Source organism: Bacillus rossius, chromosome 8 (assembly GCF_032445375.1).
Source record: "Bacillus rossius redtenbacheri isolate Brsri chromosome 8, Brsri_v3, whole genome shotgun sequence".
Classification (NCBI taxonomy): Eukaryota; Metazoa; Arthropoda; class Insecta; order Phasmatodea; family Bacillidae; genus Bacillus; species Bacillus rossius.
In genome coordinates this window covers 47,938,551-47,960,982 of record NC_086336.1, presented here as the reverse complement: position 1 = coordinate 47,960,982, position 22,432 = coordinate 47,938,551, and the positions used below count along the sequence as shown (strand labels likewise).

General features: G+C 35.5%; 1 protein-coding gene across 1 annotated transcript; it reads left to right on the top strand.

The window, feature by feature from the left end:
• Window positions 1-12,203: 12,203 nt before the first annotated feature.
• LOC134534870 (brachyurin-like) lies at window positions 12,204-21,726 on the top strand. The gene is made up of 7 exons (XM_063373514.1): window positions 12,204-13,229; window positions 14,652-14,730; window positions 15,394-15,556; window positions 17,542-17,711; window positions 18,987-19,085; window positions 20,171-20,310; window positions 21,455-21,726. Exons 1-7 carry the CDS (start codon window positions 13,179-13,181, stop codon window positions 21,629-21,631), a joined length of 879 nt encoding a protein of 292 aa, XP_063229584.1. The 5' UTR covers window positions 12,204-13,178; the 3' UTR covers window positions 21,632-21,726.
• The last annotated feature ends 706 nt before the right edge of the window (window positions 21,727-22,432 follow it).

Sequence of the window (22,432 nt, the reverse complement as noted above, 5' to 3'; positions counted from 1 at the left end):
TTTTACAAGTACAAAAATTTTTTTTTCGCAGCAGCCTTGGTTCGTACCGACAACTTTTAGATTAAGAGTTAGGTATGCTAACCACACGCCCACGAGGCCATACTAATATAATTAAGTTTCAGATGTTATATATATGTTTATAAAAATTTTGTTCACGGTAGGGGAATAATATTAACACGATTTTATAACAAATACGCATCCCAAATACACCAAACTTATTTATAATTTGTTACAATATTTTTTAAAACATTGTGCAAAAGATCCCGGGTGTAATTTGAATTATTATGTGTAACTGTAAAACACCATTGTGGGTTCAAAATGTATTTGAATTTTCAACATTACTTTTAAATAACCGTACAGATTGTGCTGAAAATCGGTGGACGATCGTTAAATTACATAATATTAATAATTCAAACGACGAAAATATGATTGAAAAGTCAAATCGATGGTTGTTCCAATCGAGTGGAAGAGAGATGCCACGCATGCGTAGGCCCTACAATGAGCACGAAGAGAGATGCCACGCATGCGTACAATGAGCAAACAGAACACATCCGTAGTGGGACATCCGTAGTGGGACACTTTTTCGTGCGTGCAGCCGGCGTTCATCGATTTATTAGACGTTGTCACGTCAAAATGTGTAAACTCGGCATTGGACAAAAACAAAACCGTGAGCGAGTCTTTCAGCACTCGCCAGAGATGTGTAACATTCAACCTCGGTAAAAATCGAATTCTTGTGTTCTCATGTTGCAAATACACATATAATACGTAATTCAGACATGGAATTTAACGTAGAATTCTTATAAAATAATGCCGAGCGTGATAAATATACCTACGCAAATTTTATTTTCAACTACATTTCTGGACGCGAATCACACGTAGTTTCCGCTCCCGCCGCTAGAATTCGCTGCCGGAGCAGCTACGTCGACTATCGAATCATCCGAGTTGCAGAGTGAAATGTTAAACTAAATAATGAAACGGCTTCGATGAAAGTGAAAAAAAAAGACTTTTTAAAAATACTAAACTCATGTTTTGGATCTAATTTTCGAAAATGAATTGTATGAAAATACTGCCCATCTTGTTAAAATTCATTAAAATATTAATAATATAATATTAAAAATTTTCCCTTTTGTCTTTGTGAACTTTGGTTAGCGCCATCCGCCACAGATGGCAGCACCCTTGTTAAACATTTACGTTCCATGCGACTTCCGTTCCATTCACTAAATTATTCCTACCAAATGCCGTATGCCAAGGGCTTATATGTTACACATCAAAAACAAAGTTTGTTGTTTGAATCACGAAAGCCAACTATCCCAATTAGACGTACACTCAAATATACGAGTAAGAAAATTTTTCAATATTAACAAAAAACAAAGAGGTCATACTAAAAAAAAAATAAATATTTGTGATTATGCGCAGAAAACAAATCATCGATGATAGCCCACACGAAGAATATAAGATAGGAGTTGTTTGTATACGTGACGTCGGCTGTTTAATTGAAGTGGCTGAGTGATATGACCACATTATCATGTACCTAGACCTTGGAAAACTTTTTTTTTTACGTTTGAACTTCGTTCTGAATGCGTGGCGATTGTGATCGACACGCAGAGAATACAAACATGTTGCATGTTCACTTAAGTCTCGGTTTCACACACCATGTTGAATTTTTTAATTCTTTTTTTTCTCCCGACAAAATATTTTTATTCAATGGCTGTTTATGTAAATTTAACTCGATGTCTCCCTTGAATTGACTATTCTGCCACAGTTATTGTCAACACATATACACTCAGTTGAATATCGTGGGAGCAAAAAGGCACGCAAGTCTTCGTTATTACCGTCACTGTGCGACACTGTTTCAGACTTAGCGTGACTTTGTAACGGCAAGGATCCTACAATGTAGACCTGCATCTACGTCACGACAACTAAATCTTTCAAGTGAGAAATATATATATATATGTATGTATATATATATACATATATATATATATATATATTGTAACGAAACATTGTTACAGATGAAGTTTTTGCATTGGTTTTGTGAATCGGATATATATTTAGTTTTCAGTGCCATGTTTGTTTGCTATATTGAAGCATGTGCTATGGTATTGGAATTGTCATATTGTATGTACATTACTCTATGCTTAGGTAGGAGTTTTTTTAAAAAAAATGAAAGAATAGAAGAATTGAGGTCCCGAGAAGGAAATAATTAAAAAAGAATTACCAAGGCTGTGTTTTTCTTAGTGAAGTGTTAATCGTATGATGTTATATTTGATGAGTGAAGACAAATAATTAAATACAATTGAGTCTGTTGACTAATACCGAGTACTCGTCGGAATTTCAGAAGTCCTAAGGTAGAAATTTCGTTCTCTACCATTGACATCAGTTGGCATTATAATATAAACTATATCGTGGTGTGCATTAATGTTGGAACCCAATTATAAAATTGACAATAACTTTTGTTTTTTTTAAATGATGTGCCCAACCTAACTTCCAGTCGTTTAACAAACATTTGAGCTGACACAAATGGTTTATTTGTTCATAATTTTACATTCCTAATGATAATTTTCCATATACCATCAAGTATTCAAGCTAGCCATATTGTTCGAGCTTTATTTATTGTGTGTAATCTGTATGCCAGTATTGAGGATTAGCCTATAAGTAATTTTTATATTATTTTTTTATTTTGTAATTATAACACAGACTATTATATATGCACACCCACACACAGAGAAAATTTTTATCCACAATGAAGATCATATTGTTAGTATAGAATATATATAAATATATATAAATATATATATATATACATACATATATATATAAGCGAAATACCACTCACTGACTCACTCACTCATCACGAGATCTCCGAAACTATACACCCGATTGACTTGAAATTTAGCATAGTTACTCATTTTGTGATGTAGACGCTCACTAAGAACGGATTCTGCGCAAATCCAATTCCAAGGGGAGTTTCTGGGGACGTTAAAGATCATAATTCCAGTTTTTTTTGTAGAAAATCACCATGTTGTTTATGCTTCATTCATCTCCATGGCAACGGATATTGCGATACCTCTTGAAAATTATATATGTGACAACGAGGTAACGTGCGCTTATTTTCATTGCAACCATGTACAAAAACGTTTCTTTTTAAGGTGTCGTTAATACCTACGTTTACTTACAACGTTTTTTAAAAATGAAATAATAATTCTGGCAACTTTTTAAAACCAAACATTCATTCAAAAAAATTCCCTTACAGCACTAGGAGACAAATTTATTCCTTTCCTTGAGAAAACGGGATCAAAATACCTCAATAAACCTTGTTTTCTTATAAAAAAATTCGGCATTCCTGCAGGCAGTAAATCATACTCCCATTAACTCTGAAGCTTTGAGTGGGCTTAATTTGCCAAATAGCTGAAAGCTTTATTAAATAAAGAAAATAAATGTTTTAAATAATTTTTCTATGTACTTTGAGAGAGGCGCAAAATGCTTAAGCAGCAAAATTTCAGAAAAGCTTTAAATTTGGCTCCCTGTCCTGCTGTGTTGGCTGAAGTGTTTGGTACCTCATTGAGAATGTACTGTGGAAAAGTTTTTTTTTAAATAATTACAAATATACGTTAAGTATGTGTTATTTAAATTGATAAATTTTAACTGTTGAAGATTTTTGGTAGCTAAATGTTTATTTTAATAATTATATTTGCAATTGAATAAACATCTTGGAACACGATGAAACATTTAACAAATATTGTCAAATTTATTTCGTCTATGGTGTTTGGAATCACATTAGACTATACGAAAATTACAGCATGATTTCAAAAGGTATGACCAAATAAATAAATGTTGTAATTCAAGATTTTTTATATATTTTCTTTCAGTATGAAAAATCATAATTTTATTTTAATTGCTCTAGACGTAAATGCTGAAGCGCAAGGCTTACGAATTATTAGATTACCGGCTTCCGTCAAAAGTGGCTACTTGGCTAGCTATTTAACGTTTATCTAAGAAATGCATTATCAGTCGCGATCGGTCATGCTTAGTTTTAGCAATGAAGTGTGATAAGCCCTTGACTTTTGACTGTTGGAACCTCCTTGCGAAGATTGATTGCGTGTTTTTACGTGCAACCTTCGGACGTACGACGTCTGCTGAAAGAGCCGATGAATACCAACCTCCCGTACGCGCGGAGTAAACAATTTAAGCTCCTTTACGTCATTGAAAAACATCCTGTGATGCGAAATCAATCATGACACGCATTAGCCTGTCTTTAAAGGCGCTAAGAGCATAGTGATTTGGACTTCATCCCTGAAAATTCTTGAAATTAAAAAAAAAAAAATCCCAAGTGAATTTTGTAGTCTTTTATATTTATCCTTTATAAATTTTGTGAAAATAAGACTTTTCGCCTTTCGAAACTAAGTTTTTGAAGTTATACTTCTTTAGGCGCGTTATGATAAATGATGAGAGTGAAATTTTAAGATGCGCGCGCATCACTGTAACACAAAATTAACAGGTTGAAGCTGCCCGCTAAAATGCTCATTAAGTCTCGAAAAAAAAAACTACCAACAAAATAGAAATATAACCTCTATTAGTCGCGCATGTTGGCACGCTCGTCGCCTCTGATCACTGTTTTCATATTTATAATATTTATCCACATGTTTTAAGTTTCTACATTCACAACACGTGTTTTAGTTTCATACAAGTGCGAATTATATATGTGCTAATAAATTATATTCATTAGTGATTTAAATTGAATATTTTGATTAATATTATTTACAATTTGTAAATATTAGTAAAAAAAAAATTGTGCATATATCCTTTTTCAAGTGCTCCAATATAATTGAGGTTAACCATCCATATGAATTATTTATTGATATGAATTAAAATATTATTATTTAATATAATTAATACTAAATATTATTAAATTATAATGTTAAATATTTATTATTGGTTATTTAATATTTACAAAATAAAGACATAAATTTAATAAAACATTTAATAAAAAATTTGTTATAAAAATTTAAATCGTACGTTAAATTAAAATATTAATTTTTAATATTTATTATTAAAATGAATAAATAATAAATATTTATAAAAATAAATGAACAAATTTAATTAAAACTTTTTGATAAAAATGAAAAGTGAATATTAAATTAAGAAAATAATAAATATTTAAAAAATGAATAAACTTAAATTAAATTTTTGAATTTATTAATAAATTTATTTATTTTCTTCTAAAATATTAAATAATCAATAATAAATATTTAAAATTAAGAATCTTATAATATTTAGTACAAATTGTCATATGTATTTATTATTCTCTAAATTTTATTTATTTAATTTTTAAAATATAAACTGAACTTTATTGACTGTGTTGACTATCTTTTTCCAGCCCTTTTATTATTTTATTGTAATTAATTATTTGCATTGAATAAAAATTATTTTTTAATGATGCTAAAGAAGTATAACTTCTCACGCACGTACATAACTACACGCTACCAATTTTTTTTATACTTAAGCTACACTGCAAATAATTTGGTTAACGAAACAGAAATATACATGTTTAATTAAAAATATTTGTAAATTTGTATATTTACATGAAAAAAATCGCTACAAAATAGTGTTCGCAGTAATACTGGGCTTGAATTCTCACCCGGACATTAATCCTCTGCTGTCCCAATACCACCAGTAGTTATATTTATTTGTTAACCGTTCCCCGAATAGCTTTCCAGTATTAACTGAACATATTAATAAGCGCGGTAAAACAAAATAAAGTCAAATTGTTGAATATTCGATTATATTTTCCATGGTTTGAAAAATTATGATTGAATGAAACTTCAATTAAAATATAAAATTACGCCCCAGTTTTTGTAAGTAAGAAATACCCAGTGTTATCTCGAAAAAAACGTATTCCATTTACGCAAAAATAACCATACATTTGCAATATCATTTTTGCAGTATTACAACATATTTCTTGGCAAATTATTTTTCCAAAGGAATCTTTTGTAAAAGTGAAGATTTTTTTTTCTGTGTGTACATGATCTGACCAATGGAAAGGCATTGCAACTCTAACCACTGGCATAAGCACAGAAAGTCCTAACAAAAGTTTTGGAATTGGCCATGCGAGCAGCATGTGTTGCTTGAAAAACAATTATTATGTTAATAATCAGTACATTTGCAACGCAGCTGAAAATTAAAGAAGAAAACTAAGAAAAAACACGTATGCAAGTCTTTTAGTTCTTGCCAGAGACGTGTAACATATAACCTCGGTAAAAATCAAATTCTTGTGTTCTCATGTTGCAAATACTCTTATAATATGTAATTTGTACACGAAATTTAACGTAACATTCTTTTAAATAATGCCGAGCGTGATAAATGTACGCGAATTGTGTTTTCAACTACATTTCTTGACTCGAATCACACGTAGTTTCCCCACCCGCCGCTAGAATTCGTTGCCGGACCAGCTACGTCGACTATCGAATCGTTCGATGTGTAGAGCGAAATTTTAAACTATAAGTATAATGAAACGGCTTCTTTAAAAGCGAAAATGATATGACCAAACTTATAAACTCCGGATTTGGATCTAATTTTCGACAAGGAATTTTGTGAAAATACTGCCAACTTGGTTAAAATTCATTAAAAAGTTAATACTATTAAGTTTCCTTTTTGGGATTGTTAAAATTGGCTCATGCCATCCACCACTGATGGAAGTACTGTAGTTATACATTCCCGTTCCATGCAACTTCGTTCCATTCACGAGATTATTTTAACCAAATGCCATATACCGAGAGCTAAAATGTTACACATAAAAAAACGTACGTACCGCGACAGTATGATCCTACGTCTTGTCTTCCATTTTCATTGAAATGTTTCTTCGAAAAACGTCCACCAAAGCATTCATTGCTGCTACCTGTGGTGACCAAACACCAAGTCAGAAACACAAGTAACCTCGTTGGATGTGACTCGTTTGGGGAAGAACGTAAGAAACAAAGAAGGAAGATAAGTGACATTGACATGTAGCTGTTGAATTAAAAACAGTTTGATTTAATGTCGTTATATGAAAATTGGGCTCAGCATAAAGCTATTTCTAGAACAAAAAATATCAACTTTTTTTTCAGTATTCAGTGTAATAATATTTTTACTTTATAAGGCACTGTAATTTTGTAAGTTATAGTTTTAGTTCTTATTAATTTTTAATATTTTTATATTAGCGTCCAATTTGGACAATTATGAACATTTATTAAAAAAAATGTTTTTAGGACAAGTTAGTAAGACACTTTGTCTTATTTAATATTTTCTTAATTTAATCATTTAAAAATGTTCAATCTATATAATTTTTTGGATTTAATATAATTTTGTAAGTAAAAATATCCAGTTGTTTTTTTCCTATGGTTAAGTGTAAGACAAGGCGGTAAGCGCCCAAATTTCGACACATTGAAGAATTAGACGAGTAAATAAACAAAATAAATAAATAAATGAATATACTCTGAATCTTAAATTATTGAGACTTCTTCACACCAGTAAAATTTAATTGCAATTATGTTAATTTCTTGAACCTAGTGGGCCACAGTGTTCAGATCACTCGCCTCCCATCGATACGATAGAGGTTCGATTACCGATGCTATCAGGCCCGGAGTTTTTCCTTGCTCAAGTGGTAAACGTGGCGAACGTTGCATTTGCCTGTGAGTTTTCTCGGAGTGCTTCCATTTCCCCCCAATTCACCTCTTATTCATTCCGCCAGTGCTCTAGTTCTCGCCTCGTCACCCTTCGTCGTATCTAACGAATGAGAATAAGACGTTATTCCCTGATTCAAACGCACATTAGGCCTACACTTGGATCTGTAAATTCCTGCAATTGATTTCAGCTCCTGAAGTTCTTTGATTTACCAGAAAACTTCCACTGATTTCGTAACTACAGAAACAATTTCCGGCTCATTCTAAAATAATTTTAATTTAATGTCATTTCACTGATTTGAATCATTGATTGTGATTATGGGGTGTTTCTGGTCCAACGATGGTATATGTGAAATCCACCCGAACTTACACCTTAGTTCATAGATCTTTCCTGAATGTCACGCTTCAAGTTGTATTAAAAGGAGATCGTTTACAATTGTACAAACATTTATAATTTATATCAATTTTTGAATGATTCTTGCAATGGGGAAGATAGATTAAAAATTAGTTCATGAACATTCTCACAGAAAAACCTCAGCTTCATAGAAAACCAACAACGTTGAAACTGTTTTGTCTTAGAAAGCCTACTACTGTGTTCATCCGCGCTGTCATCATTTTGTTGTCCAGTTTAAGTTTCCTGCTTATTTTCATTGTTGGGTTCGCCTGAGCGTCGCTGTGTCTGTCCAAGTTTGTTGTTTCTTCGTGCAGCAGAGTCCCGAAAAACGCGGCCTAATGCGGACCGAAGGGTGGCCGAGTTTGTGAAAATGCCGATGTTTGATTGAAGCGCACCATCATGACACTCATTTCGAGACCCGTCCAGTCAGGGGTGGAGTTGTGTTGGCGAGGCGGGCTGGTGCTTCTAGCGCGGTGTCGCCTCTGAACTGACGCGCAGTCTTCTCGTCGTGCATAGGACGACTGTGACATTATATGGCGGAGAAATGAAAGTGAAGACGTAATACAAGTCCTTTGAGAGCTTTCAAGAATATGTACTGAATGTTTCCTGCCTAATGATTATTCTGGTAACACACGTTTTAGCCATTTCCACTCTTCTAAAAATACAGTTTAAAAACTAAATACGGAAACAGAACTACTCATACGCCCTCAGCGTATAATTAAAATGCTTTGCGCAAAATGACACCACTCGGATATCCTGAGAAATTTTTAAATCGCGTATCTTTTTTTTTCCTGAAGCTCTACACACCTTTTGTGTGCCCGGGTAGGAGGAGCCCTTAACGGGATTTAGATTTGCCGTCTTGCAAGTAAGGACTGTATAAAAAAAAATTTGTTGCCTGTAAAGTCGGTTTACGGACGATATTTTAACGTGACAACGTAATAACAAAACATTGATGAAATTATTTCATAGTTTTATGAATAAAATTGAATCATTTTATTGAAATATCGCTATTTTGTATGGATACAAAGAAGGAGTGAAATGAAATCTACAATTTTATTGATAAATTTACTTTTATTTCCACTCATTAATTAAAATATGTTTATTACTTTAACGAAGGGATTATTTTAACTATAACTTTTATACATGTTTGCTATTTAACTTCTTCCAATCTGTGTTATTATGTTAAGGATAGGACGATGATAGGAAAAAGTAGGAAACGAATGGGAGTGTTTCAAGTTTAATGTGCCTCGAAAAAGTCAAATCGATGGTTGTTCCAATCGAGTGGAAGAGAGATAGATGCGGCGCAAGCGTACAATGAGCGTAACGGGACACAGCGTAACTGGACAATGTGCGTAACGGGACACTTTTTCGTGCGTGCAGCCGGCGTTCATCGATTTATTAGACGTTGTCACGTCAATAACAACCCATGGATTCAAGGACCTCTAGGATTGACTCCAAATGTGCTCGACATGCTCGGGGAAGTGTTACCTTCTCATCGGCTGCTCACTCGAGATATTTCTTAACTGGGCTTCTCCTCGCTTGGACAGTTCCCCGTCTGGGGGTTCCCCAGCTATCTCATCCGTCCTCCATGGCAAACCGCGAGGATAGTTTGTCGAAGGAAACCCGAAATGTCAAGTTGCTGGAATTTTAACCTGTATCGCGAAATGAAACTTGCGAATTGGTCTAGTCTCTCTTCTTATAAAAGGGCCACCGGGTGTTTGAGTGGTCAGATGTATATATATATATATATATCTTTCTCTCTCTGTCTCTCTCTCCCGATGGGGAAACGTGGCTGACGTTGCCGTGTCCCGGTAAGCTTTCCCCGGGACACTCATGTTTCGTCTAACAGTTCATTCCTCCAATGCTCCATTTTCATCATCTCATCGTAACTTTCATCGTCTCTACTGACCCCGATGTAGATAGATTTTCTCCCCCGGGTTTTGATAAAAAATCTGTGAAATAGGGAATGTACTAGAAAAAGAAGTAATCTATAACAGCCCCGAACAGTAAAACACCACCATGCTATGTTTTAATAGATATAATTTTTTTTTAAATTTCTAGCAATATTAAGTTAAATGCGAATACATTTGTACAGCTATATGTAAGTTAGGAATTGCATAGGAATATAGTAAGGAATAGCAACATAGCTTGTCAAAAAATGTAATCAATAAAACTATTTGACACATAAGTTTTTGCGCAAAAGAACGCGTTTAATTATTTGGTTTGGACTACCAATGTCACTTAGTATTATCTTTTATTTAAAAAAACTTCATATCATTCTGATAAACCACATTTAATCCTTGGAGAAAAAGTGACTTATCTGCAACCAATATTTACATCAAAATTCAGAGAGGTTTTATAATGAAGATTAAAATAACAAACATATGGTTGCCTCAGATATATTAAAATTTAGTTTGCCATTTACTGCAATGGAGTGATGAAGTTTAGGCGAAATGTTAGTAATAAAATTATAGGTACACTCAAATTTCACTTATTCTCACCATAAAATTGACATATGGGAATAAATTCTTTCATATCTCCAGACAACAGTTAGTAAAAATACTGTTTTTTTTACTGTTTTATAAGTGTTTGCAAATGCCGTTATTGATTTTACTATCAGAAATAAGTCAAGTATGAAGTATTAAGATATGTGGTATTTTATCAATATTGCGACAGAAATTTGCGACATTTCAACACTACCTACTAATTATTTACAGACAGTTATGTAAAGCTCACTGCCATGACAGCTTTATACAAGATTGTTGATTAAGCAATGTTGTGTACGAAATAAATAAAACTATTTAAAAAAATGATGTTGCTTTATTTTTTGACGTGAATTCGATGAACGTCTTACTTGACGATCGGGTGGCCACGTCAGAAAAACTGCGACACAAAAAAAATTTGTGACACCAAACCGCGACAAACTCGACCCATCGTTCACAACCACTGGCTCAACTGACTCCACATCAACATCAGAATCATCAGAGAGCATATCCGCGTCCATTACCAAATAATTCTCTGCATTCCCCGTCGCTTCTCGCGAGGCGGACGGCTGAGGCTCGCTAGAGCGCAAATTTCGCGCCTCGTTCGAAGGCTCGTTTTGCCCCACTGGCTCATTTCTCTCGGCTACTTTTTGCCTCATTCGATACCCATGACACTTCTCTGCATTTTTAATTGTTTCTGCTCTGGAAATTTCGCTTTTTCTTCCTATGTTTTCTCCTACATAAACCAGTTTTCGCTTAAGCATTTTGCGATTAATGGCTTCAAAACCAAAGTCAGTTAACTTTATAGTTATTCCACTCGACTATCACCACTCGGTGCACACTCACGAGCAACTGTAAGTTTAAATCACGCTAATCGGATTATTACTTTCGGTGACACAGCTCTCACTGACTTAGATTCGAACGCTCCCCACCAACGCTCATTACGTCATCACTGCAAATGTTAACCGGGTGAGCCATGCTTAACGACCACGAGAAAAGTCTGCTCTACTGAGATATATTTACTTCAACTCTGTAGCCTACATAGTTTACGAGTTTTCAGGGGTGTCGAATCCTCAGTTGGTGTGACACCCAATCCGAGATTAAATATATGTACCATTACTGTCCAGATGGAAGATAATTTATCTAAAGATACCGAGGGGAAGTTCAAAAGCAAATATTTTCACCTTGCTTCATCTGAAAATATTTCTGAAAAAAAAAATTAAAATAACAAATCACCTATAACTGAAGTTTTCATAAACTTGTTGACAACTTCCCAAAATCCGTAAACTGAAGTAAAAAAAATTGGTAACTGCATCCCTCTCCAACTATTTTTATATATTTGTATGATAAAGCTTTCCCCAAGGACACTCCTTTTTCATCTAACAGTTCATTCCTCCAATGCTCCAATTTCATCATCTCATCGTAACTTTCATCGTCTCTACTGACCCCGATGTAGATAGATTTTTTTCCCGGGTCATGATAAAATTCTGTGAAATCGGGCATGAAGTCTACTAGAAAAAGAAGTAATCTATAACAGCCCCGAACAGTAAAACACCACCATGCTATGTTTTAATAGATCTTTTTTTTAAAAAATTTCTATCAATACTTAGTTAAATGCGTCGTTGGTAGGCCTACCTTGTTAAACGTAGATAGTAATATAGTGTGTGTCATGTAACTTGTCTTAAATTTGATAGTTCCGAAAAGTACTACCAACTGGTTTATGTATTGGTATGGTATTTTGTATGGTTTATGTATTGGTTTACGTATCCTTAATGTATCCTTCTGTTTGTTGTTCTGTCAACAGTGTTTGTACACAACCAACTTCATGTGGTTGCCTGTGTTGGTAAACAAACACAATGGGTTGCTTTGCAAGTGGCAATTGGGAGAAATGGGTTTTTGAGAAATGTCAAATTTGAGACAAGTTACGCGACCGACCATACTAACAGAAATTTGTGTTAATGTGAAAGTCCCTCTTTTGCACATACCAACTCTAACTCCATAGATTCTACGTCAGAAAATTTGTACTTTTGCAGTGAAAAGATTACGTGATATTTGGACAATTTCTGCAACATTTGAAAGCTTCTTAAATTGAACAACTTCTATTGCTAGTTCTGAAACGACACTGATCTATAGAACTGTTTCGTCAGTGGCGGATGCAAGGAGGGGGGGGGGGGGAATGGGAAAAATTTACAAAATATCAGCGAAGGCAGTATGTTATTTTGTGTGATGCAAGGTGGGCAGTTAGAGCTCCTGCAATTTCAACTGTGTGAGAAGCCGCATCGTTTACTGCTACTATTTTGTCGGTACATATGTAAGTGTGTTCGTGTCAATAGTAACGTTTTTTTTTAATAAATCTTTTCAAATATTATTTTTTTGTTCAATTTTTCTTTCTGCCCCCCCCCCCCCCCCCCACCCCAAAATAAATTTTCTTGTATCCGCCACTGAGTTTTGTATATTTCCCATTGCAAATCATCCTCAGTGGACTTGTGCGGCTCTTCCTCCCGCCTAGCTCTGGGATATTGCTTGCTGTGACGTGCCACGAGATAACGGCAGGTTTCACACGGCGATGGGGGGTATAAGAAGGCCCGACTCGTCGAAGTGGGGCATGTTTATTCAAGGTGACTGCTGGGAACGACAGACACCATGAACGCCATCATCCTGCTGGCCCTTGTGGCGAGTGCCTTTGCTCTCCCGGTGAGTTTTACGATTTTTTTTTCTTTTGTTTCCCGACGCAACACTGCTGACGCAGTGCGTGGACGTATTCTTTTCAGTGCGCATAGATGATGGCCAACCAATTAGGCAAGACAAAAAAAACATACAGACACACACACACTGAAACATTAGTTTTGTTTGCCAACCACAAATTATTTTGTCCACGGCGTCCAAATTTTTGTCAATAGTGTCCACGAAGTGGCTTATCAATGACACAAAAATTTTGTTTTTGTCACAAATAAAAAGTTGAGACGAACATAATATTTCCTTCTTTCTTATTGTTTCCACACAATATTTAGTGGGTCTATAATTATTGACGAAATATTTTGTGTTGGCAACAAGACTACCTATGTAAGGCGCAAGACGATTACGACACGTTCACACCTGCACGCGTAGTAAAATAATTACCACCCTATTGGTCTGTATGGTCCTGTTGGATCACACCACTAGCTCCACTGCGAACTGGTTAAATTATAACTGCCCATATTAAAAATTAATGAAAGAAGAAAACCAAAACAAAAAAGTGCTAAAATTTTTTTTATTTATGGTGAACAAAGTATTTTTTTTGTTTGTTTTATGTTTCATCAACGAGATAATTGTAGAAGGACGGACATAAGATTAGGAGAATAAGTCGGCTATGGCCGAATGAAAGGAACTTAACGTAATTTCGGGGAAATATATTAATAAAAAAAAAAAACAAATCAGGATGGGAGTACCGGGATATGAACACACGACCTGCAAAATGAAAGTCCAGTGAAAAAAAATCCACTTGAAAATAAAAAAATAATGGCACACTCGCTCGCAGATGTACCAGACCTCATTTCAGAGATCAGAGTCACTCATTCTTGAAAAGTTCTGGGCGATTCAGTTACCAGGCAGACGAAAAGAAACGGAATGTAAAAAAAAAAAATTGTGACCGTTTCGCAAAACTCGTATCTTCGTTTATTTCAAGTTTATTTTTTTTTTTAGAGTTTTGCGTGTTTTTGGTTTGAAAATTATTTAACAAAGACCGTTGGTACTAGTGGTTCAAAATACGCTAATTGGAAGTAAATGTAAATATGGAGGTTTACCAAGTATGTTTTTTTTTGCTTACAGGCTTAAATTGATGGGGCATCCAAGATAACAGTGGCCTTAAGGCCACTTGGCGAACTGTATTCATTTTTGTAATTTTTTTAGTGGACAGATTGTTCTTAAATTACAGCAGTTAAATTTTTATTTATGTATGGTAACCACAAATAATAACTAAATTATTCAATAGAAAAATTCTATTACCTTCTTAGTCGTAAAATCACACTATTCTCATTTGTCCAACGCTAGCGAAGTTCTGTTTGCAGACGAATAAAGTTAATGTTCACTGCCTATTTAATAATATAATATAATTAATAATACTTGTAATGTCTGTAGCAAACTCAACGGGACTTGAGCAAGATCATCCGCAGAGACATCTACCCCGAGAATTTCGTCAAACCAGAAATACCACACAGTAAGTAAATGTTTCTAAGTGAAAAAAAAAACCCCTTACGTTTTAAAGAAAATCTGAAAATACAAACAATATATAAATAAATCTTTGTAAATGCTTTGAAATCAAACGTATCATATTTGCTATTTTGCAGGCACAATAAAAGGTACATATAATTTTGCGTTTGGCGTACACAACATAGTCTCAAAATTACAGTTATTATAATGTTGAAAACAATTCTTCAAACGTTCATTACATTTATCCGCAGTTACGTAAGTGACATATACTCAGAAGTAATAAACTATTTAATATATATTTTTTAAATCTCACGTTTGAATAAATTAATTTTCACTTAAAGTGTGCTAGTTCGAAAATAACAAGATTTTCTATGTCCTAAAGAGCACATGTTATTAATATTCTATCAGTAAAGTTATTAATTATTTTCAAGGAAAAAATTCCAGTTTTGAGGGAAAATTTCAAGATTTTATGGCCCCCCTCCAAAAAAAGGACTTCAAATTTCGTCAAAGAGGCTTAAATTCCTCATTAATAAGCCTTTAACAACCTTTGAGAACATTTGACATAAACCAATAGGATGAATTATGACATCACTGTTGGTTTTTTTTCGTTATTATTTTCAACATGAAAGGGATCTCTCCACCTGAATGGCATTTTCCTTCGTGTGACCAGACTTGACCGTGGGGTCTCGCATCGTGGGAGGTGAGGAGGCCACCCAGCACGCGTTCCCCTACCAGGTCGCACTCTTCCTGCCCGTGCAAGGAGGTACCTCCTTCTGCGGAGGGTCCATCCTCAACCAGGAGTGGATCCTCACCGCCGCCCACTGCGTCGACGAGTGAGTTTACTACCACCACCACCACCGGGGATATCCCGGGAGTTACCAGAGATCTCTAGCAAGTAACAGAATTGCGACGATCCAATTCCAAACTTCAGCGCTTGAATAACCACCAGGGATCTCTGGGAAGTAACCTTATTGTGACTACTTAGTTCTCACTGCCAGCTTTGTATCACCACCGGAGATCTTTAGCAAGTAACCGAATTTAGACGATCTAATTCCAAACTTCAGCGTTTGAATAACCAACAGGGATCTCTGGGATGTAACCTTATTGTGACTACTTAGTTCTATCATCTTTGCATCACCACCAGAGATCTTTAGCAAGTAACCAAATTTCGACGATCTAATTCTAAACTTCAGCGTTTGAATAACCACCAGGGATCTCTGGGAAGTAACCTTATTGTGACTACGTAGTTCTCACTATCACCTTTTCATCACCACCAGAGATCTTTAGCAAGTAACCGAATTTAGACGATCCAATTACCAACTTCAGCGTTTGAATAACCACCAGGGATCTCTGGGAAGTAACCTTATTGTGACTACTTAGTTCTCACTATCAGCTTTGCATCACCACCAGAGATCTTTAGCAAGTAACCGAATTTAGACGATCTAATTCCAAACTTCAGCGTTTGAATAACCAACAGGGATCTCTGGGAAGTAACATTATTGTGACTACTTAGTTCTCACTATCAGCTTTGCATCACCACCAGAGATCTTTAGCAAGTAACCGAATTTAGACGATCTAATTCCAAACTTCAGCGTTTGAATAACCACCAGGGATCTCTGGGAAGTAACCTTATTGTGACTACTTAGTTCTCACTATCAGCTTTGCATCACCACCAGAGATCTTTAGCAAGTAACCGAATTTAGACGATCTAATTCTAAACTTCAGCGTTTGAATAACCAACAGGGATCTCTGGGAAGTAACATTATTGTGACTACTTAGTTCTCACTATCAGCTTTGCATCACCACCAGAGTTCTTTATCAAGTAACCGAATTTAGACGATCTAATTCCAAACTTCAGCGTTTGAATAACCAACATGGATCTCTGGGAAGTAATCTTATTGTGAGTAATTAGTTCTAACCATCAGCTTTGCATCACCACCAGAGATCTTTAGCAAGTAACCGAATTTAGACGATCTAATTCTAAACTTCAGCGTTTGAATAACCAACAGGGATCTCTGGGAAGTAACCTTATTGTGACTACTTAGTTCTCACTATCAGCGTTTGAATTACCACCAGAGATCTTTAGCAAGTAACCTAATTGCGACGATAATTCCAAACTTCAGCGTTTGAATAACCACCAGAGATCTCTAGAAATAAATCTTATTGTGAATATTTAGTTAACCAATATTAGCATTGAACTACTATCGAGATCTCGGTACTATAAAATATTATTGTAGTTTTATGAAGAATTTCTTTAAAAAAATAGTTGGATATACGCTTTCGTATAAATATACAACATTAACAGTGTAAATCAAACGAATCACTTTCATCAATACATAAAATAAATCTTTCATCCGAACACGCAAGTATTACAGTCCCCAAAAATTTGATAAACATGAATTTGCAACTCACATTTTCATATTCCATCCAAATTTTTTAGAACACGTACAGTATTACAATTGCAGCATTAAAATAATATAATTGGCAGCTATTTTGCCAATTTTTTTTTCCTTTTTATAAAATACAAAAATATAAATAAAATTCTTATTTTTTTACATCATTGGAACTAAATGCATTGAAACCATTCATTTTCCTCCATCAGCGATGAATTACTGATATAGATCTTCGAGATATTACTGAATCGCAGTGATTCCTCTGATGGCAGACATGCAGGGGTATGTAAGTACATCTCTAGTCATGCGCGGTCAACAGGAAAGTCCTACTTGTAAATTCTTTCACTGTCTTTCCTCAAAGAAAAAAAAAATTCTATGCTTTTGGAAGGCTGACCATGAGTGACGAGTTTTCGTGTTTCTCGCAGACTGGTCGGCCCCGTGGAGGTGGTGCTGGGAGCTCACAACATCAGGACAGTGGAGTCGTCCCAAGTGAGCCTCGTCGGCAGCGAGATACACATCCACCCCGAGTGGAACAGGGCGATCCTCCAGAACGACGTGGCGCTCATCAAGCTGCCCAAGAAGATTTCTTACAACGGTGAGGTTAGGCCCTTCCTGCCACCCTCGCCCCTGTCCACTCCCATCTCCCGCGACGACTCCTCCAACGAGCTCCGCAACCTCTGGGCGCGGGCTACTTCCGAGAACACAATTTCCATCCCACACCGGACAGACTATGTGCGCGTGTTTTGAAGTTACACATGTTTGGCGTAGTAAAAAAAAATTTCTTTTTAATTTTGCATGCAAACAATTGATAGAAATAAAATAAAAAAGCCTGGAGTGATGTTATAAGAACGGTTGGTAAAGTATGAATTCAATCAAATTAAAAATAAATAAATAAATAAATACCCAGTGTTCAGTATTAACATATACATGCATGCGTATTATATTAAATATTTAACTAGTTAAAAAAAATCGAGATAAATTTTAATTAATAATGAAAATCAATAAATATGCTGATTGGTTAATCTAGTGTATTAATTTTAATTATTTATTAAATAAAAATGTAATAATTAATACATTTTAATGCAAATATGTTATACATACGGGAACATAACCTACCTTATATAAGTACCTACACTTGAAAACGTTTATGAACACAATTCATATTACTAATATTCACAACAAATAAATATTTTTTTAATATGAGCCCGTATTCATTATCAATCACTAAAGTATAAGTTTTAAAAGCACAATATTAATTGGTACTTGTATGTAGCTTTTTTTTTGTATTTAGCTATTTTTTTCATCCTGTTAAAATTTCGTTCCTTGGTGCAGTCGCATTTTAAAAATTCACTCTCACAATTTTTTTTATAACGCGTCTAAAGAGGTATAACTTCAAAAACTTCATACGTGAATGTTCAAACATTTGTGATTGTGCCTACTACCCACTTTAGAGATCTCGAAACCCACGAATCGCACACGAGTTGTTACCTTTCTGTTTGTACGGACTAACAGTCTGTACATTGATTACAGTGGATATTTTTTTCTCATTCTAGTTAATCGGCAGGTTTTACAACTCTTGCTACATCTGTGTCACAGATTTATTGTGATAAAGGGTCATAAAACCTTTCAAAAATATTAACCTAATCATGCATACATTCCTGTTTTTCTGTAAGTAATCTCACTCACGCCTTCATTCTCACTGTGGCGTAGGAACTAGTGTGCTTGGATAGGGCGTCTATGCGCACTCATATGCCCTGTATGCGTTCCATCTTTCGAGGGGTTTCAAAGAAAGCGAAGCACCACAGAAAAATGTCCGGAAGCAGAAGTTGTTCCATAGCCCAACTATGATTTGGTTCTGTGTTTCTTGCAGCATACATCCAACCAATCAGGCTGCCATCCAAGTCTCAGGAATCAAAAACCTTCGCCAACGACCAAGGCACAGTGAGCGGCTGGGGAAGGCCATCTGACGGTAAGGTTCAAAAACAATGTTGATCCCTAAGTAATCTATACATATTGGTGAAGTCTGGACATTTTTATATGTGTCTTAAGATACACAGTATCATTTTAATTGCAGTTTTAGTTATTTTTTTTTTTAACCTTAAAAGTTTTCGAAAATATGTGAATAAATGAGAAACAGTTCTTAAATTTTTAATAAGTTTCTTGCTTTGTATTGCAGAAACAAAATGAATATGATGAGTCATATTTGTTGTTCTTACGACATTAGCTTATTACAGACATTACTTTCTTAGCTGAATATAGAGGAAAGCAAATTAGAATCACTACTAATAGAAAAAAACTAGATATATGGATTAAAGAGACCATATAATTTGGGGAAATTTTATATATGTTTTCGTTGGGCAAAACTAGAGTAGTGAATTTACCGTTCATTCTGATTACGAGCTGGCAAAACACATGAATGTTGAAGAAATAATGTCCATAGTTATAATTTGTTTTTGCTCAACTCAGAGTTGGGTTTTATGCACGTACTAATTTTATGAAGTAGTAGTCCGTAGTCATGCAAACTAAGAAATCATCATCAATGATGTGGCGAAATTTCATGAAATCTCGCAAATATTTTAAGGTATAGTAACCTCCGCCCACGTGGCATATAGTGCAAGGCCCACTCAAGACTGACCAATCTTTAATATGAACGAACTTGAATTGGGAGCACACCTTACATTCTTTGCACTTGGTTGTGAAAACAAGTGGTTTTATTCCGTCATCGTAGCAAGAAACACTATACATCAGTTTGTACGTTAGATCACAAGCTTTTGAACACAGAATAGTTTCATCAAAATCGGTCCAGGGTCCAGTAGTTTTTTTTTTCGCGTCCGCCACGCACATACAGACAAGCAAACAAACAGAGAAACTACAGTTTTTTTTTAAAAGCACAGATATGATACTGAAGTGACTAGATGCAGTCATTTTTGTTTTGTTTTTACGAAATGCTAATAGACCTTGAGTGCAATATTAAAAAATATATATATATATGTTTTAGTGCAACGATTCTTGTGAATGAGGCTCAGGACGATCCCTGTGTTTGTTTCCATGCAGCTGTCCAAACAGTCAGCCCAGTGCTTCGCTACGTCACGCAGCCGGTCATGACCAACCTGCAGTGCAACATCCGCTACCTCGGCGTCATAGTGCAGTCTCACGTCTGCCTGTCCGGAGCAGGAGGTCGAGGAACATGCCAGGCGAGTTGCCCTCTGCGTCCCGTGTCCTGCGTTCTATTTGGCGGTGGCGAGCTGCCGGGGGGAAACAGGGAAACAGCCCGCTCAGGTCTTTATTTCCTCACTGACCAGTTAGTGAAACCTCGGTGTCAACCGTTCCTTTTGGGCGAGAGGAAATAACACCTTGATGCCGTCGATCCGTGAAAAATTTGTTTGGGGTAGGTGGGAAATAAAAGATTTTCATCTTGAGTAAGTATTAAAAAAAAAAAAAAAAAATGTGACTGTAGAGAGTAAATTTGCAGGCATTGAGCACGGAAGCTTTATTGAAAGGGTGGCTCAAATTACTTTAAATTACAAAACTGTCAGTCAAGAAGTTTAAAAAAAAGTTTTAGCTAATCAACATATCGGTTCTTTCTATGTATCGCTTGAATTATATCGATAGCGATAAAATATTGGCTTGAAATATCTATATTTTCCATGCATCAATCTATTATAATATACAAACTATTACCAATGCCTTACTTATTAAAAATAGTATTATTGTTGTATTAAGTTCTTTATATATATCTTAGACAATATGTAAATTACCTAATATAAGATTAGCTCTTTCCAGCATTAGTAAATACAATTTATTTGTATTTTTGTCAACTTTTTTATTATTAAATAATATTTGTTTGTATGAAAAGACTGAAGACGAATATAAAATCATATAGTAGACACACGTCAAAGTATCTACTTCCTCGTCACAGGCCACTGCCATAGCCCAAAAGTCGACCTGTCACTGCATTGCAATGCTTCAAACTTAACCAACCTATGAACTTCCCAACTGTGAACTCCAACACCCTTTTCCTCTACCTTCAAATAATAATATTTGTATTTCCGAAGCATCGGTCCACTATTTTATTATTATTTTTTTCCTGCCCAAAATTATTTTAGAAATAATTTTAATCTTTATTTTTTTTTTTACTTGAAAAAAAATATTACTTTATTAAAATAAGATATCGTCGGAACAAACAATCGATATAAAAATATCGATATTTTGAACATGTATCGATATTTCGGAAATATCGATATTTTGAACATGTATCGATATTTCGGTAAATATCGATACATCGTTGCCATACCTGTCTGAGACACCTCGGGTGCTGACGGATGCCTTCTCTCGCAGGGCGACAGCGGCGGTCCCCTGGTGGTCGCCGACACTGACGGCGCCAGGACCCAGGTCGGCATCGTGTCCTTCGGCCTGGCCCTGGGCTGCGAGATCGGCTGGCCCGGCGTCTACGCCAGGGTCACCAGCTACCTCACCTGGATCTCCAGCACCACCGGCATCGCCATCAGGAACTAGGGATCTATCTCTCTCCGCGACGTCGCCACCGTTCGGGGAATTGTAGGACCCCCGCATTCCCGTGTCTGTCGAAATAAAATAATCACGCCTCCGTATTTTATTTTTCTTTTTTTACTTCCTTCGAACTCACTAACCATAACCAAACTTGAACATGTTACAAAATAATTAGTATTGATTGGTTTTTTGGTCAATGTTTTCATAAAATGTTTTCCCAATGACGCCATGGTGTACTAGATGAGTGGACGTCAAAAGGCAGAACATTATCGCGTTGCTAATAATTAGATACCGGAAAAATTCGCGAATTCATTTCGCGATAGGCTAAAATACAAATAGTTATACCTCAGTGCTGCCTCTGCTATTGGCTCACAACTCACCTGGATGACGCTGGGCCAATGAGAAACACACGGCCAAAGCTTTATCGAATCACAGGCTGCTACGCTGGGACGTCTCACAAGACAGCAGCCAATGAATGGGTGACATTTAACCGAGTGTACGTAGAACTATGGAGTTCATCCTGGAGGTCATTGAACCCGCGAATTTTTCCTGTCCCTACTAATAATACATGCCCCTCCTCCAGGGTACGCCAATCACCCCCTTCCCTCCTAGGTACCACACAAACGAAAAAAAAAAAACTAATTCTACTTTTGAAAATCAACTTATATATAAAATATGATGACCGGAAGAAGTACCTATAAGCCAAAAACCCCAACTTAGAATAAACAATTTTTAACGGATTTAAAATTCAAGTTACTTTTACGGATAATCTGTTACAGAAAGACTAAATTAAGATCTGAAAGTGAA

Coding starts and splice junctions, on each gene's coding strand:
- LOC134534870 (XM_063373514.1), top strand. CDS start 13,179: ATGAACGCCATCATCCTGCTGGCCCTTGTGGCGAGTGCCTTTGCTCTC. Junction 14,731..15,393: donor CAAACCAGAAATACCACACA/GTAAGTAAATGT, acceptor TCGTGTGACCAG/ACTTGACCGTGGGGTCTCGC. Junction 17,712..18,986: donor CAAGAAGATTTCTTACAACG/GTGAGGTTAGGC, acceptor TGTTTCTTGCAG/CATACATCCAACCAATCAGG.